Source organism: Danio rerio, chromosome 3, assembly GCF_049306965.1.
Source record: "Danio rerio strain Tuebingen ecotype United States chromosome 3, GRCz12tu, whole genome shotgun sequence".
Lineage (NCBI taxonomy): Eukaryota > Metazoa > Chordata > Actinopteri > Cypriniformes > Danionidae > Danio > Danio rerio.
In genome coordinates, this window is record NC_133178.1 from 49,864,006 (window position 1) to 49,881,251 (window position 17,246).

The following is a 17,246-nucleotide window of genomic DNA, read 5'->3' on the forward strand; positions in this document are numbered from 1 at the left end:
CAGAGCTGGGGATATTATTATATAGATGAAATTTTTGGAACTTTAGAACTTAGAAAACTGCTAACACAAGTTTTTTTTTTTTTTTTTTTTTTCCATTCTTCTTCTTTTGTTGCTTTTAAAAGATTTGATATACAATGTCTATTTTTATAACATTGTGATTGACATAACCAGTGTTGCAAATAGTTAATTTTATAAGAAATGCATTACAATATTGAGTTACTCTCCTAAACTCGTAGCATTACTTAGTTTTTTAGTAAGTAATGCATTATGTTACTTTTGTGTCACTTTTTCTGACCTGTCTGAGGCTTGATCTCTTTCAGAACTTGCAGGATTTTTTTTTCTTTTCTTTTCTTTCTTTTTTTTTTTTTAATAGAGGACCTCTGCAATTAACAACACACTGTATAACCTGTTTAAATCCTTTATTTATCTTTAAAAACACACTGCATAATATTATTACAGGATAATCCTATCTTCTGAGAACTTCCTGAGCCCAGTGCTATATGTGTCGTATATACTGATTACAGTTTTTCTCAAACGCTTTGGTGCATTTCTCACAACACTACTTACATTTGCACAACAGTTAATGCGTTTCTCAAAACATTTAGTCATTTATGCACATCATAGTAGCAGTTTCTCATTCCTTCCAACAAATTGCAGATGCTTTTGGACATGCATCAATTGCTTTCATACAACTCTCTGCTGTTTTATAACATCATTAGCTTATGTCATGTCAGTCAAAATGAACTAAACTTGTGAATGCTGAATAGTCATTCCATATAAAACTAATAGTCCCCATTTCATTACTTGAGTCATTACACACACAAATGTTGAACTAGCTGTCAAAATATGTCAAGCAAATTTTATAAAAAATATATATATAAAAAATATTTTTTATTTATTTTTTTTTTTTACTGAAAATGTCTTCTAAAATTATCAATTTGATGAATGATTTACAGACCTGTGTATGTTGTTGGTTCAGTTCCAATATGTACTGCAATATTGTTTACAGTTGTGCACAGCTCAACTCAAAGGGAGTATATGTTTGTTGTAAATAAGGCTGTATTTATTCTTTTGCACAATGCTGTGAATAAATTAGAATTGTAAAGAGCATCTGCAATAAAAATGTGAAACATACATATTCAGTGTCTTGTACTCGGATACCTCACTAATGCAGTGATGTCTAACTTTACTGTAGTTTTGAAATGGCTGTGCAAATAGTATATAGTGCTGTCTTGAGCATTTTCAGTGTCACCAAATTACTTTTTTGCATTGGAAAAAATTTACAGTGAACTGCCATAATGAAAACATGGCAAAGTCATTTGACTATCTTGTTCATAAACAATGGTGTCAGAACTTTTCCTCTTAATGACACTGACACTTTTATTGACATGAATACTTGCTTTTGAGGAATGAGCTCTCCATTTTGAGCAAGTGACAAGCTTTTGCAGGTTATCAACTAAGTTTTGCAATTTGTACAAATTATTTTGAGAAATGCATTAACTGTTGTGCAAAGTTAGGTTAGGTGTGTGCATTAAAAAGCATTTCTGCAACTCTCAACTGCAACCCTCTTGTTTCTGTAGGAATCATTATTTATTGAAATGAATTCATTTCCTGTCAAAGAATAAAGAAAAAAACATTACTTAACCTATATTAGTGGCTAAAGGTTTTTGTATTTATGTAGTTATTAATGCGTTTTTTAATGATTTTTAATTATTGATGAATTAAGAAAGGTAAATGAATGCTTAAATACAAAAACTATGTACAGATTGTGAAAAGATGGATGGATAGACGGACAGACGGACGGACAGAGAGAGAGAGATTAGATAGATAGATAGATAGGTAGGTAGGTAGGTAGGTAGGTAGGTAGGTAGGTAGGTAGGTAGGTAGGTAGGTAGGTAGGTAGGTAGGTAGGTAGGTAGGTAGGTAGGTAGGTAGGTAGGTAGGTAGGTAGATAGATAGATAGATAGATAGATAGATAGATAGATAGATAGATAGATAGATAGATAGATAGATAGATAGATAGATAGATAGATAGATAGATAGATAGATAGATAGATAGATAGATAGATAGATAGATAGATAGATAGATAGATAGATAGATGGCCCTAAGCAGTGAACACACACACTCCAGTATTAGTGGCATGAGCAGAGTCTCTGCGCTGCTGACACTGCACACCTGCATGGCCCCAGAGACTTGAGGAATAAAAGAGGAGAAAGGAGGACCTCTTTATAGAAGCGTTTCCCATCTAATTAAAAACTAGGCCACTGCAGATACATAGACGAAGAGACACAATCATATCTGAAAAAAGACACTGTCCCTGTGACTTACATCAAATATAGGCTAGGCTAATGATAGAGCTACTGTAGCGGGGGCTAAAGAATTATCTTCTGTGCTCAGGCTGGTGCACACTGACCCCACGTGTGTATTAAGACAAGTTTTAGACCTCTTTAGTCTTCGAGGGCAACAAGTGATGACTGGAAGGAAATCTAATTAATATGTTAATTCAATGCTTGGAGTGCAGGGATGTTCAATTTATTGGAAACTACAGTAGTCAACATTTGAAGCGGTTTAAACTTTTCATCGATGTCCTAAAACTATTAAATGACACCCATTCTTGTCTTATGCCAATTCTGAAAATCAGTTTTGATCCAGTTCAAATGTTGACTGCTTAACCGAAAAACTGATTAATAAGACAATCAATGATTATTAAGGCTCTTGGTTCTACTTTGTTGTCCTTTTTTTGTCTATTGCCTCCATTATCTGCTGTCTTCTAAGGCTTGTTGTGATTTCACCAAGTAGGACATGTTCCTGGGTAAACATCTATGTTGATCCGGGAACAACTATGAGGCAATTGGTTTACACTTTATGTTAAGCTCAGGCTTACAGAAATGATAATGTGCTTCTAAATCATCCTTATCCAATAATTAATCTCCTCTGATTTGGGGTATAATTTGCAGTTACGGTTAGGTTTTGGGTATAGATTATATTTTCAAGCAGGGATTATGCTCCAGAATCAACATAGATGCTATCCAGGATATAAGGGCTGTGCAATAAATCAAAAATCCGGTTTTAATTTTAATTTTGACTTCTAATGATTATGAAAAACCATTAATTGAGATAAATGATTATTGTATCATATACCGCCCCTTTCCAGTTTTTAAAAGCGCGAAAGAGCACATGCTGTTGTGTGTGCATACAACGCATAGCCTCGGAAAGGCTCGGAGATGAGCAGAGCACACACATCTAACGCCATGATAATGTGAGGGCTTTAATGGTCAAATACATGCACATTTGTGTCTGAGCGCAGTGGTTAGTGATTGTTTATATTAACCCTCATTTGTGTAATAAACAAACAAGTTGAGATGAGAATCAAAAGACATGTGAAAGAGAAACCATATCAGAGCCGCACTATTCTTAAAGTGACAGCTCGCAATATTCCTGCTGCCGCTTGTTTTTATCATTAATCAAACAACAAAAGTCGAAAATCCCTCACTGCTTTTGACTAAAGGACTTTTGTAGCTATTTTTTTTCTTAGAGTGAAGATGCTTAAAGCACAGTTTAAATATAACAGATTTAATAACTCATTTCTAATAACTGATTTCTTTTATCTTTGCTTTGATGACAGTACATTATATTTACTAGATATTTTTCAAGATACTAGTATTCGGCTTAAAGTGACATTCAAAGGCTTAATTAGTGTAATAAGGCAAGTCATTGTGACAGTAGTTTCTTCTGCAGACAATCAAAAATATATATTAATTAAAGGGCTCTAAAGGGCTCTGTCGAGCTATTAAAATAGGTTTCAAAATATTTAAACCTGCTTTTACTGTAGCCGAAATAAAACAAATAAGCCTTTCTCCAGAAGAAAAAAAATATTATAGGAAATACTGTGAAAATTTCCTCTGTTAAACATCATTTGGGAAATATTTATATATATAAAAAAAAAAAATTCACAGAAGTGCGAATTTGAATGACAATGTTTTTAAATTAAATGCTAATGGTCTAATACGATCTATTGATCTATGCTAAACTAACTAAACTAAGCTATATAGGATGCCACCAGATCCACGAATGGATTAAAAAAAACTGTTAACTCTGGGGGAGTTGTAAAATGACAATGCAAAGACATGCGCTTTAGGTGAATTAAATAAACTAAATTGGCCAACCCAAGTTCATTCTGAAAGCTTCTGGATACTGGGTACGTATGGCTGCATTTCATTTTTTAAGCGAACGCTACGGGGCGGTATGACGCCGTTCCTTTTCGCGCTCACCGGCTGACCGCTTAACTCCGTGTGGAGGGGTTTCCTGCTGCAACCAGTTTGTTCAGTTAGCTCGTCATCCACGTCAACAGAGTTGAGAAGCAGAGAGGAGCTGACCACAATGGTGATGATGACAGGCTTCGTGTCCAGGGGAAGAGCGGTTCCAGAAATGAGGTAAGACAAAAACGGAATCTAAAAAAAAAGTGAACGAGTTCATAACAGTGAGAATGTGGTGAAATCTGAAAACGTGGTAAAAATCAGACGAGAGCTTTTCTTTTTCTGGATGGCTTTTGTAAATCATTGGTTGTGTTTAGGGACGTAAGCGAGCGGGCGGGTGAATTGGTAAAACTGGTTGGGTTTAGGGAAGGAGAAGGAGGGTGGGTCGGTCAATTGGCCGGCCGCCCAGTCAAAATGCGTCCTCTGGTGCGTTTACGCAAGAACACCGCGGGCGCGATCGGCACTCGCGAGAAACATTTGATATGCGAAAAAGGCCTCTTGTGGATTCGCGAAAACAAAAACTGCACCAATACATACCTCTCTGGATTATTTTGCGGTCTCCAGAAACATCCACGGGCCTATGTTTTCAGAATGAGCCTGGGTTGAAATTGGCTGTGGTGTATGTGTGTGAAGGTGACGCGGTGGTGCAGTAGATAGTGCTTTCGCCTCACAGCAAGAAGTTTGCTGGTTCGAGGCTCGACTGGGTCAGTTGGCTTTTCTGTGCAGAGTTTCCAATTTCTCCCGGTGTTCGCGTGGGTTTCCTCCTGGTGCTCCCGTTTCCCCCCAAAGACATGTGGTATAGGTCAATTGGGTAAGCTAAATTGTCCATTGTGTATCTGTGTGAAATAGTGTGTATGGTTGTTTCCTAGTGTTAGGTTGTAGCTTGAACAGCATCCGCTGCATGAAACATATGCTGGATAAGTTGGTGGTTCATTCCACTTTGACAACCCTAAATTAATAAAGGGACTAAGCTGAAAAGAAAATGAATGAATGAATGAATGAATGTATATGTGTGTGTGAATGTAAGAGTATAAGGGTGTTCCCCAGTACTGGATCTCAGCTGGAAGGGAATCCAATGAATGAATGGACAATGAAATCTATGCATTATTACTTTACACTTGATTATTCAACTAATGTTTACCTGAATACAGTTATCTTTTTTTCCCTTTATTTATCTTAATTCTTTATTATATTTTATGCAGATGTAGTCCCCCTACAGAACCATCCCAATTAATGTAAAATTAGAAATTACTTCCAAGTAGATACTCAAGCCTGGTGAAATGGTATGCATATTGTTATCATTGGTTCTTGAAACGTATATGTTTAGGCAAAGGCAAAGGCCTCAAGATTGCGCTTATCTTACCAAAATAAAATATGTTCATGTCAGACTTCAATGTCGGACTTTGCTTAGACAAAAAGGGACTAAGCCAACAAGAAAATGAATGAATGAATATCTGCAATGACTCAAATAACATGTCAAAAAAGACATCTGGAATGGCAAAGAAAGCATCTTGCAAGACTCCCAGAGTTCATCAAGATTCTTTGGATTCATCTTTAAAACCTCCACCTTCCTCTTACCCCAGACATGTTCAATAATGTTCATATCTGATGACTGGGCTGCCCAATCCTGAAGCACCTTCTTTACTTTCAGAAAATTTGATGTGGAGGCTGAAGTAAGAGAAAGAGCGCTATCCTGCTAAAGAACTCGACATGTCCTGTGGTTTGTAATGTAATGGGGAATACTGAATGTACTGAACGCATACTGAATGTAACCCCAAACCATGTTTTTTCCTTCACCAAACTAGACTGATTTCTGTAAGAATCTTGAGTCCATGCAAGGTTCCAATAGGTCTTCTGCAGTATTTGTGATGATTGAGATGCAAATGTTTCATCAGGAAAATCTACTTTCTGCCAAAATTTTAGTTAATTTGTGTTGCTCTTACAACTATCACAATGTTCAATCTAACATTTAGCCCTAATATGAACTCTTAATTTATATACATTTTCAGTTTTCACGCAGACTGTCCTTCTTTTAAGTATTACCCAAATGAACACCCTAACTAACAACTCAAAGTACCAGCTATATTTAATGCATGTAAACGGACTTTAAACCACTACTGGTAAATTGTCTCTAAGGGTTAAACACAAGATGAATGCGTATGGAAGGATTCCCCTGCAACGTGTGGGCACTCCCCATTTGTAACGCAGGGCCATTAATCAACATACACACTGTTCCCAGCCTCTCTGCTGACAGCGGAAAACACACACAACTCCATAAGCTTCTACGACGTGCAGTACTGCTCCCGGTAAAATACAAGATGCAATTTGTAACAAAGGAAGAGGGAGGTCGCCATACTTCCCGAGACAGAGAGTAAACACCCCACCAAAAAACCCTCACAAAAACATGAATGAGCAGATTATAAATACAGTCCCAGTGAGAGCACAAAGAAATGGCACAAACGCCAGCCCATGAGATTTACACTAACACAAGCACACACACATATGCATACAGAAAGGTCATAGTTAATTTTCATCACAGTGGGCAAAGGGGAAATGCGATTTAGGAATTAAAACAGCAGGGAGGGTGGCTGATGCAGCTATACAAACGCATCTGGACAAATGTCAAACACATAAACACATAAACACACTAGGGCTGTGTTATATCACAGATTATAGAATGGTCGGTTGCATTTCATGCTCGGTGGATGCTGATTTGTTAGTAGCTAAAGGCTGTCTGCAACGTTTACTAAAAACAATGAATCATAATGAAGTTTATCATTAACTGTTTTTAACCTTTTGATTTTATTCATGTTTTTTTTTTCTTTCTTTATAAATGTATCAGATTTTTTTATCAATTTAAATCTAAATAATATCAGATTTAACTCAACTGATGCTATATCCACTGCACTGCATCTTGAACACTTGAAGGGTAAAAATATATTGGTACGGATGATGTTTGGGGATTTTAGCTCAGCTTTTAATACTATTATTCCTCTGCACCTGGTTAATAGAGGTACAAACAATAAAATGTTTGTAAACATTCAGGATGCGCGCGCAGGGGGGTGGCAGAAAAAAAAACGGTAGCGCTAGCATTTACAGTGAGGGAATGACATTCGATGTGGTACAGAGTTTGTTATTGTCTTAGAAATAAGTTATATTGATTACATAGTATATATATTATTTACATAATGCTTTCAGCGTATTATAACAGGTCAACACATGAACGCCAACTGACCGAGCTGGGGCTTGAACCAGCAACATACTTGCTGTGAGGCGATCATGCTACCCACTGCACGACCATATCACCCGTCAGCTTAGCATAAATCGTTGAGTTGGGTTAAACAATTAGCCTCTTGCTCAAAAAAGTCCAAAAAGAATTTTGATAATTTACCTATAAAAAGCTTGACTCTTCTGTAGTTACTAATGATGGGTCGTACATGAACGATTCGTTCTTGTCAAGGATGATTCGTTCCTGTTCCTGTCGAGTCCTGTCAGGGAGGGATTCGTTCATCCGCGTGTGTGCACATTTGTGCAGGTGGTATCGTTCATTTCAAGTTGTTCATCGTGGAAAGGCAGAAGCCAATCATATGCGTTTAGAGCCAGAAAAAGAATTGATCCGTTCACCTCTCGAGTCCTCCATCGGGTCTGAGTCATTCATTTATCACAGGCCAATCATATGCATTTATAGCCGGAAAAAGAATTGAACCGTTCATCTCTTGAGTCCTTGGGTTTGAGTCATTCTGTCACGCAATGAACGAACGATTCTGACTGTCTACATTGGTTAAGATTATATGTGACTGTCAGTGTAATGTGAACGAACCACTGATTTTTGAAGACATGAAGAGGTGAGCTGAGCTAAGAGATAAAAATACCTTCATAGACAAAAAAGCAGGTAAACATTAAATTATTAATTTCTCCTTCTTATAGTATTCTATTTATGACTTATTTGTCGCGTGATCAACCTTTTGGGCTAGTTGTAGATGTGTTTGGAAGCAATTTGTAATATTTGAATAATATTTTGGCAAATTGAACCAAATGAACGAAATGACTCAAAAAAAGATTCGTTCATCTCGATGATTGATTTTCATCACAGTGGGCAAAGGGGAAATGCGATTTAGGAATTAAAACAGCCGGGTGGGTGGCTGACGCAGCTATACAAACGCATCTGGACAAATGTCAAACACATAAACACAAATATACATACACTAGGGCTGTGTTATATCACAGATTATTGAATGGTCGGTTGCATTTCATGCTCGGTGGATGCTGATTTGTTAGTAGCTAAAGGCCGTCTGCAACGTTTACTAAAAAAAAATGAATCATGATGAAGTTTATCATTTACTGTTTGTAACCTTTTGATTTTATTCATCAGTTTTTGGGCTAGTTGTAGATGTGTTTTTGGGCTAGTTGTAGATGTATTTTTTGGGCTAGTTGTAGATGTGCGTTTGGGCTAGTTGTAGATGTGCGTTTGGGCTAGTTGTAGATGTGATTTTGGGCTAGTTGTAGATGTGCGTTTGGGCTAGTTGTAGATGTGTTTTTGGGCTAGTTGTAGATGTGTTTTTGGGCTAGTTGTAGATGTATTTTTTGGGCTAGTTGTAGATGTGCGTTTGGGCTAGTTGTAGATATGCGTTTGGGCTAGTTGTAGATGTGCGTTTGGGCTAGTTGTAGATGTGCGTTTGGGCTAGTTGTAGATGTGCGTTTGGGCTAGTTGTAGATGTGATTTTGGGCTAGTTGTAGATGTGCGTTTGGGCTAGTTGTAGATGTGTTTTTGGGCTAGTTGTAGATGTGTTTTTGGGCTAGTTGTAGATGTGTTTTTGGGCTAGTTGTAGATGTGCGTTTGGGCTAGTTGTAGGTGTGTGTTTGGGCTAGTTGTAGATGCGTTTTGAAGCAATTCGTAATATTTTAATAATATTTTGGCAAATTAAACCAAATAAACAAAATTACTCAAAAAAAAGATTTGTTCATCTCAATGAACGAGACTCAAAGATCCGAGTCAGTAAAATGATCTGAACTTTCCATCACTAGTAGTTACATAGTGTACTAAGACTGACAGTTGATAATATAACTAAACTCTCATTCTGGCATATTAATCAAGGAACTTTGCTGCTGTACCATGGTTGCAGCAGGCGCAATGACAGCACAAGAAGAATCAAGCTTTAAATAGACAAAAAATGCTAATGATCTAATCTGATTCAATGATTTATGCTAAGCTAAGCAAAAAGTGCTCCCATCCAGCTTAGATTAATGGATTTAAAAATAGTAGACTGTGAATGGTATAAATTGAGCCTGTTTCCTAAAGTATTCCTTCAAGAAGTTACTTATTTTCCATGCTGACCTAAAGCGACAAAGGAAAGCAAGAAGATGTTCAATATATAACATACAGTAAAATGTTTGACATAACCAGAGCCATGGATCATCTCCTCCACTGCATTACGCTGCACAAGTCTGTCAAGGTCACAAACAGTGTCACTCTCAGTGCTGATACTGAGAGACGTGACCCTCTGCTCCCTATGGTACACATGATAGCGACAGGCGAATCTATTTTCCAGAGCAAACATCAGTCCAAGCGTGGCCTCCCAGACCCACTAACATATTATTAATGAGTCAGGACACTGTGTTGTTTAGGAAACATGTTGTTTCTCATTACCGCACAGCTACAGACAGAATGCCACAGTGGGCCGCTGCCACAGTTCCCTGGACATTAGCAAGGAAAGGTAAGGAATACTAATGCAGGGCTTACGCACAAATGCACTCTTTCTCACACACACACACACACACCCAAAATCTGATGCCCTGAGCAAAGCTGGAACCGGCTTGGAGGAGCAAGGCTTGCCATTTTCCACCAGGCTGCTGATGCCAATGGGAAGCAGTAAAAAGAGCTTCTCTACAAACCACCCTCTGAGAATGCATTCAAAATGATGACCCACACAACACCTTGGCATAATCTCTCATCAAGGAACTGTCCGGTAGCAACGTGCACCTACTGGCCTTTCACAACGCCTTACGCATGATAAGCATCCCTCAGGTGAGAAGAGAGAGACAGGAAGGCAACCAACAGCCCAAGCACATGAAAGGTCAAGCATTGCACTTTCAATCTAAGCTAAGCACATGATGCCACTATAACTTTTTATGCAATCCAAATAATTATAATGCACTTGAAACTGTGCTCATTAAAGCAATGATGACCTTCTTCATCATTGTCATATATTGCTGATGTACTGCACCCAACTCCCCCCTTTTTTTCCAGAGATCACTGTGTGATGAAAACATTGCGCCTTTTCCGTTTCCCTCCTCATCCGCATCCATCCACTGCATCAGCTGGCACTGGAGTCATGTCATCCTCACACCTCCCATTCAAATCAAAGGCAGCTGATACAGCAGTGCTTACATGAGAACGTTTGATGGAAATGAATCCCGGAGGCTTACAGTACCAGTGCCATGGGGAAACCTCCGAGAGGCATTTAGCTGGAGGATCTGCCTCTGCAGTGAACTCGTTACGCACAAGATATGCACAATCTGTCATAATAATAGCTAATATTGCACGGGTGTGATCATGCATTATGCTATTTTAAGACGTGTTGCGCAATCAAGATGACGCTTTAAGTAATGAATCAACATCTGCATGCATTTATATATTAAAAAAAAGATAAGCAGTAAAAGTTTGAATGGGAAAATATTTATGCACTATTAGGGGATTGTTCCCTCTACCTTTTCTATAATAAATAAATATTAAACAAACTTCGTCACGTTGCAAAATGCTCGTATGTTTAAGATCATAGCGCTCACCTGCCAACAGTCTGGTTGGCGAGCTGTCGCATCCGATTGAATTGCTTCTTCATTTTGCTCAATTTTTTTTTCTTTTTGGTTTCTGCGTTAACACCTCGAGCGCAAAGCAATCCGCATTTCTTTCAGAAGAAAGGGACGTAATCCGGTGCGAACATGCCCGTTATTCCCGTCACACGCCCTCATGGCAAAGCGAAAGAGGGTGGAAATGTCCTAAGATGCGTATTTCAGTGCATTTTTTTTTTTTGCGCTGCCGCTCGAATGAGATGCTGCTGGGCGAATCTCTCGCATCGGCAAAGTGACAGCAGCGGAACGACGCGAGCGCGGTGCAGCATGGGAAGTGTAGTCTTGTTATAATGCTTTCAGTAAGAGTTGTGGACAGGATTTCTTCTTGAAAATGTATTGCAGTGCATTTCAGCGGTGTACACCACACTCAGTTCACTCAAAAATCAAATAGCCATAGCTTTTTTTTGCTTGTATTTTCTTAAAAAAAAAAACTGCTTGCGTCCATAATGTTCGAAAATAGCAGCTCATTCATTCATTCATTCATTTTCTTTTAGGCTTAGTCTCTTTATTATTTTAGGGTCGCCACAGCGGAATGAACCGCCAACTTATCCAGCAAGTTTTTATGCAGCGGATGCCCTTCCGACCGCAACGCATCTCTGGGAAAGCAGCCAATATTCTTTAGACACAAAAATAGCCAATAACATAATGTCGTTAAAGTGAGTTCACTCAAAAATACAGATTTTACTCACTATGCACTTATCATCAAGTGGTTCCAAAACTTTGTTTCCTTGGTCATTGGTTTCAATCAAAAACAACAACAACAACAACAACAACAACAACAACAACAACAACAACAACCAATATACACTAAAAAAAGAGTTCCACACAATCGATTTGTGTTCTGACAACATGAAGAAATTAATTTAACTAATTTGTTAGCTTATTAGTTGTTGTTTTTTTTTTGTTTTGTTTTTGTTTTTACAAACTTAAGTGGACTGAAGTAAAAAATAATTTAGTTGTCCCCCTCAAAAAAGAAAAAGAAAAAAAAAGAATTGTGCTATTTCTCCTCATTTTAATGGTTTCGACCATTCTTCAAAATAAGTTATTTTGTGTTCAACATGAAAAAGAAGATCAAGCAGGTTTGTGACAAGGGTAGAGTGTGTAGATATTGAAAAAAAAAAAAAACTGCATGATGGTGCTGTGCATTCATTTAACTTTATTATTTTGAGCCTTAAATACTGAAAAAGAAATATCCAAAGATTATTCTGTGGATTTACTAAAAAAGTGTTTCTAAACTATTTATTTAAGCTGTATTTAAACAAATTAAGTTGAACATTACTAAATTTAATTAGTTTGTTTAAATTCAACACATAAATTGTTTGCAACAATTTAGCGAACATCTAAATTTTTCAGCATAGTTTGGTTTGCATTCATTAAATTTTCAACTTGTTTTTTGGGCATGTTGGAGATCTTCATAATGTAATACTCTTCCATCTATTTTATTTATTTTCTTTATTATTTATTATATTTTCATCCATCTATCCATTCATACATTCACTAATCACATAATTTTAAACTTTTTCAAACACAACCCAGGTGAAAAAGAAGTGCTGTTAAATATATTACAAATGTACTTGAAATGTAGATAGTATGTTTAAAGCACAATTAGCACAAATAACTCACTTCTTTAAAGTGCATTCTAAATTTGTTGGTTTGCATTTTAATGCATTTATTTTAAAATATACTACTGGTACATTGCTAAAAAAAATAAGCATAATTGCACTTGTAAAAAATATGCTAGAACTCAAGCATACTGTTCATGCCTTTAATTACATGCAGAGAACATACTAATTGTATTCTTTATTAAAGTATGTTTTATGTGTACTCTGTATAAGCATATTGTAAAATATTGCCAGTTTGAGTGTAATATTTGAATTGAAATATATTTCAAATACTGCAATTAAGCATGTGTTTTAGCCAGTATTTCAAAATATTTATTATCACACTGTTATACAATGTTAATAATCAATTGAAAAAGGTAAATATTACAGTTTTCAAGCATTCAAAAACCGTGCAGTTATTTGTGTTTGTATTGAACTTTTACAGTATATTTTAACATAGTAAAATACAGTTTTTTTTTACTGATTTTGTTAACTAATGTTGAAATAAAGTAGGCATTGTCATACTTAGCAAGTGTATACTGTAAGTATAGTAATAATACATTAATGTGAAGCTTAAAATCTTTTTCATACCAGGCTTAAAATATACTTCCACTGAGCTTAAACAATACTTTAACTAGCTTTAAAATGCACGACAGCTGTGCTTAAATTATATTTCATCTGAACTAAAAGTATACTTGAACTGGGTTTAAACTATACTTTAATTGGTTTTAAAATGCACTGCAGCTGGGTTAAAATACACTTTATCTAAACTTAATAAATATATTTAAACTGTGTTAAAAATATACGTTAACTTTTTTTAAATATATAATTTAAATGTACTTTAAATAAAACACACTTTTAAAAGTACAATTTAATCGACTTAAAGTTTGTCCTTTTTAACACAACTAAGTATGTTACAACATATTTTAAATAGCTTAAAGTTAATCTTAAGTATTTATAAAATAACAATTAATATGCTTAAAGTTGTCCCAGAATAACACATTTAATATCCACTTAGTAAAGTACAATTAAAATATGATAATTACGTCCCTAGAGTACAATGTAAGTACACTTTTCTTTTACCTCACATGAAGGTCACTGGTTTGAGCATCATTTGGATCAGTTGGCATTTCTGGAGTTTGCATGTTCTCCCTGTGTTTGCGTTGGTTTCCTCCAGGTGCTCTGGTTTCCCCCCACAATTCCAAAGACATGCGCTATAGGTGAATTGGGTAAGCTAAATTGTCCGTAGTGTATGTGTGTTAATGGGAATGTATGGGTGTTTCCTAGTCTGGGTTGCAGCTGGAAGGGTAACGACTGCGTAAAACATATGCTGGATATGTTGACAGTTCATTCCGCAGTGGCGACCCCTGATTAAAAATGTGACTAAGCTGAAAATTAAATTATTTAATAATGCCCTGTTGCATAACTTAAAAAAAAAAAAAAGTGTGTTTGAAGTTTCTAAATGTGCTGTAGAATTGAAGATGAGTGGAATTGAATTGTTAAATGGATTGAGGATGATGCTGTAATTAGATTTGTTTGCCAAGTTGCTGTGATTCTGCTGATGGACACCATGTCATGAGCTTGATTTGTCCAGTCAGTTATGTTGACCTTATGCAAAAATGAACTTAATCAATAGGAACTGAGCTAGAGAATTACTAAAGGATTTGTGAAAAACACAAATCTTTTAGGGATAGTTTACCCCAAAATGAAAATGTATTTATTTACTCAAACACAAGTAGTTCTAAACTACTTTAAAAACAACAACAGCAACAATATATTGTAAAGAATGTTAGAAAATAGCAGATACTGAATAAAGAAAATAGTTTATTTATATAAATTAAGAATACTTAATAATAAATACATTTTAATTAAATATATTAATTAAGATACATTAATAGTTACCAGATAAATGATATTTTAAATATTATTTTCATTGTTTAAAACTTTGGGTGTGCGACAAGGCAAAAACAGTGATTTTGACACCTATAAGGATGTTGAATAATAAAAATATATATAATAGAAAGCTTGTAAAAAAATATTAAATAGGTTTTATTGTCAGTTTGACAAAAAAGAGAAATTTGACCAGAAATATTTTTATAAATATTTGGATATATAATCAAAGGACATAAAAGTGCCCTTAGGCCTAAGAATTAACTATAAGTTAAGAAGCCTTTTCCCTTTACTCATGTGTTTAACAGAAGAAATGATGTCAAATATGATTGACACAAGTGAAAGAAGAGTAAATTATGACATAATTCAAAATTTTTGGGGGTTAACCCCTTTAACCCAGGTTTAATAATGATCAAAAATAAGTTAAAATATTCTCCAACATGCAGAGAAGCCACTCAAAAGTGCATGATCCTTCAGTACATGAAACCCTAAAAAAATATTTACAAAACTTTAGGTTTTAGTTAAAAAGTTAGTTTTGTAATGTTCTGATGGGCACAGAAAAAAAAAGTTATTTTGCAGATGTTATTACCACACAGAACTGAACATGTGCGAAGTTCTGGCGCGTTTTGAAAAAGAAGACACCGCCATCTTGTGGCCGCATTTATATTAGTTGAAGTGTTCTGAAAGCTGGACATTTCATTATTGTCCATTATAAGTGAACATTATAAATAGTAGTATTGTAATGTAAGTTTACAATATTTAGTTTTGTAAATGGATAATAGTTTATGTGAATAAAAAACCCTGCCTACGTACTGCCATTATCACCTTTTTTTGTATTACGGTTTTGTCTGTAAACACCTATAAATTTATATGACATACCCTGGGTCAGGGGTCATCAACCCTCTTCCTGGAGATCTACCTTTCTGCAGAATTCAGTTACAACCCTGACCAAACACACCTGTCTGCAATTACCAAGTGCTGCTATAGGTCCTATTGTTTCAGGTGTGGAGGTTGGAGCTGAACTCTGCAGGAAGTTAGATCTCCAGGAACAGATTTAGTGACTCCCGCACCAGGTTGTCCATCAAAAAAAAGAAAAGCTTTATTTATCTTTTCAAAACTTTTGAATCACCTTTTTAATTTGATTAAATCTTTTGTAATTTATTACTATTATTTTATTTACAATGACTCATAAGTCATTCATTTGTTGTCAAATTAAGAGATTTTATAGGATCAGTGCAGCCTGAAATACTCATTAATTGTTATTTGAAATGTTTGTCTTTTAAACCATATTATTTACCTATTATACCTTAATCGATTAACTATTATCAACTATAATAGTCAATAGTTGTCAAATATCATATTACTATTATTATTAAAAAATGTAGTCTATATGTTAATAAGTACGAGTCAGAGTAGTTGTTTTATTAGGAATCAGTATTGCCAGGTATTCATAACATTTGAGAAATTAGTTTTTTTTGTGTGACAGAGCTTCTACAGTACAGCAGAATTAGACAGGACAAAATACAGATAATAAATGTATTTTTAAAAAAGTAAGTAGTGAATGCAAATACAAATTGACTATGTAGGTATATTACTAAATATGACGTTATGTGCAATTATGTGCCAATTGGCATGTAAAGTATATTGTTAAATAAATAAGTGTATTTGTGTAAAAGATGTATTTTACAATTACTATCATAATGTGCTCAAGAAATGGATTGCCTGAGGAAAGAAGCTGTTTCTGTGTCAGGCTTTTCTGGTGCACAGTGCTCTGTATAGTGTCGACCAGAAGGCAAATGTTCAGAGGCAGAGTTTTGGCTGTTAGGGGCTGTGCTCAGAAGTCTTTAGAGGTTAAATTTTGTAGCTGAGCTGAACCAAAAAGTTATTGAAGTGCAGAGGACTGATTCAATAATGATTTACATAAATATATCTGCAACAATGACTGAACAAGGAGCATTATTGCCTCCATATTTGGACATCCCATTTTCACAAAATGTATCTAAAACATTTAGGCAGACACTTTATGCATTCTATGTAACTATTAAAAACACATTTGGGCATAATTTAATAATACATAATTTAACACTCAATATTGAAAAAAAATACAATGAGTAGAGAACTTTTAAATGTGTCACAACAATACAGATCACTTGTTTGTCTGTTTTGTATGAGGATGAATCCCTCCAACAGGTGGCACCCTTTCCCAAAGAAAATGAAAACTTGAACGTCTGCCTTCATTTTAATGAACATTTTCCTCAATTCTTCTAAAAATAACAACAAAACACAAATAAATAAACTAAGAGCATCTGTTTTGAATACATGTCAAATAAAACATGCATGTGATGATATTCAAACATTATTATTATTATTATTATTATTAATATTATTATTTATGTTGTTGTTGTTGCTGTGGTTACAATTATTCATTCATTTTCTTGTCTTGTCTTGTCTTGTTTGCTTGGCTTAGTCCTTTTATTAATTATCCGGGGTTGCCACAGCGGAATGAACTGCCAACTTATCCAGCAAGTTTTGCCCTTCCAGCCGCAACCCATCTCTGGGAAACGTCCACACACACATTCACACACACACTCATACACTACGGACAATTTAGCCTACCCAATTCACCTTTACTGCATGTCTTTGGACTGT

At 35.5% G+C, this 17,246-nt stretch overlaps 1 protein-coding gene across 21 annotated transcripts in view; it reads right to left on the reverse strand.

Moving 5' to 3' along the window:
* arhgap44a (Rho GTPase activating protein 44a) overlaps window positions 1-11,340 on the reverse strand; it is a 157,016-nt gene extending 145,676 nt beyond the window's left edge. For all 21 annotated transcript variants that reach the window (XR_012401206.1, XR_012401207.1, XM_073944974.1 and 18 more), the window contains exon 1: window positions 11,044-11,340. Coding sequence is in view for 19 of the 21 variants with exons in the window: in XM_073944974.1 (XP_073801075.1) it covers window positions 11,044-11,096 (53 nt within the window). In the remaining 2 variants the exon portion in view is untranslated. The remainder of the gene's footprint in view (window positions 1-11,043) is intronic.
* Window positions 11,341-17,246: the final 5,906 nt, after the last annotated feature.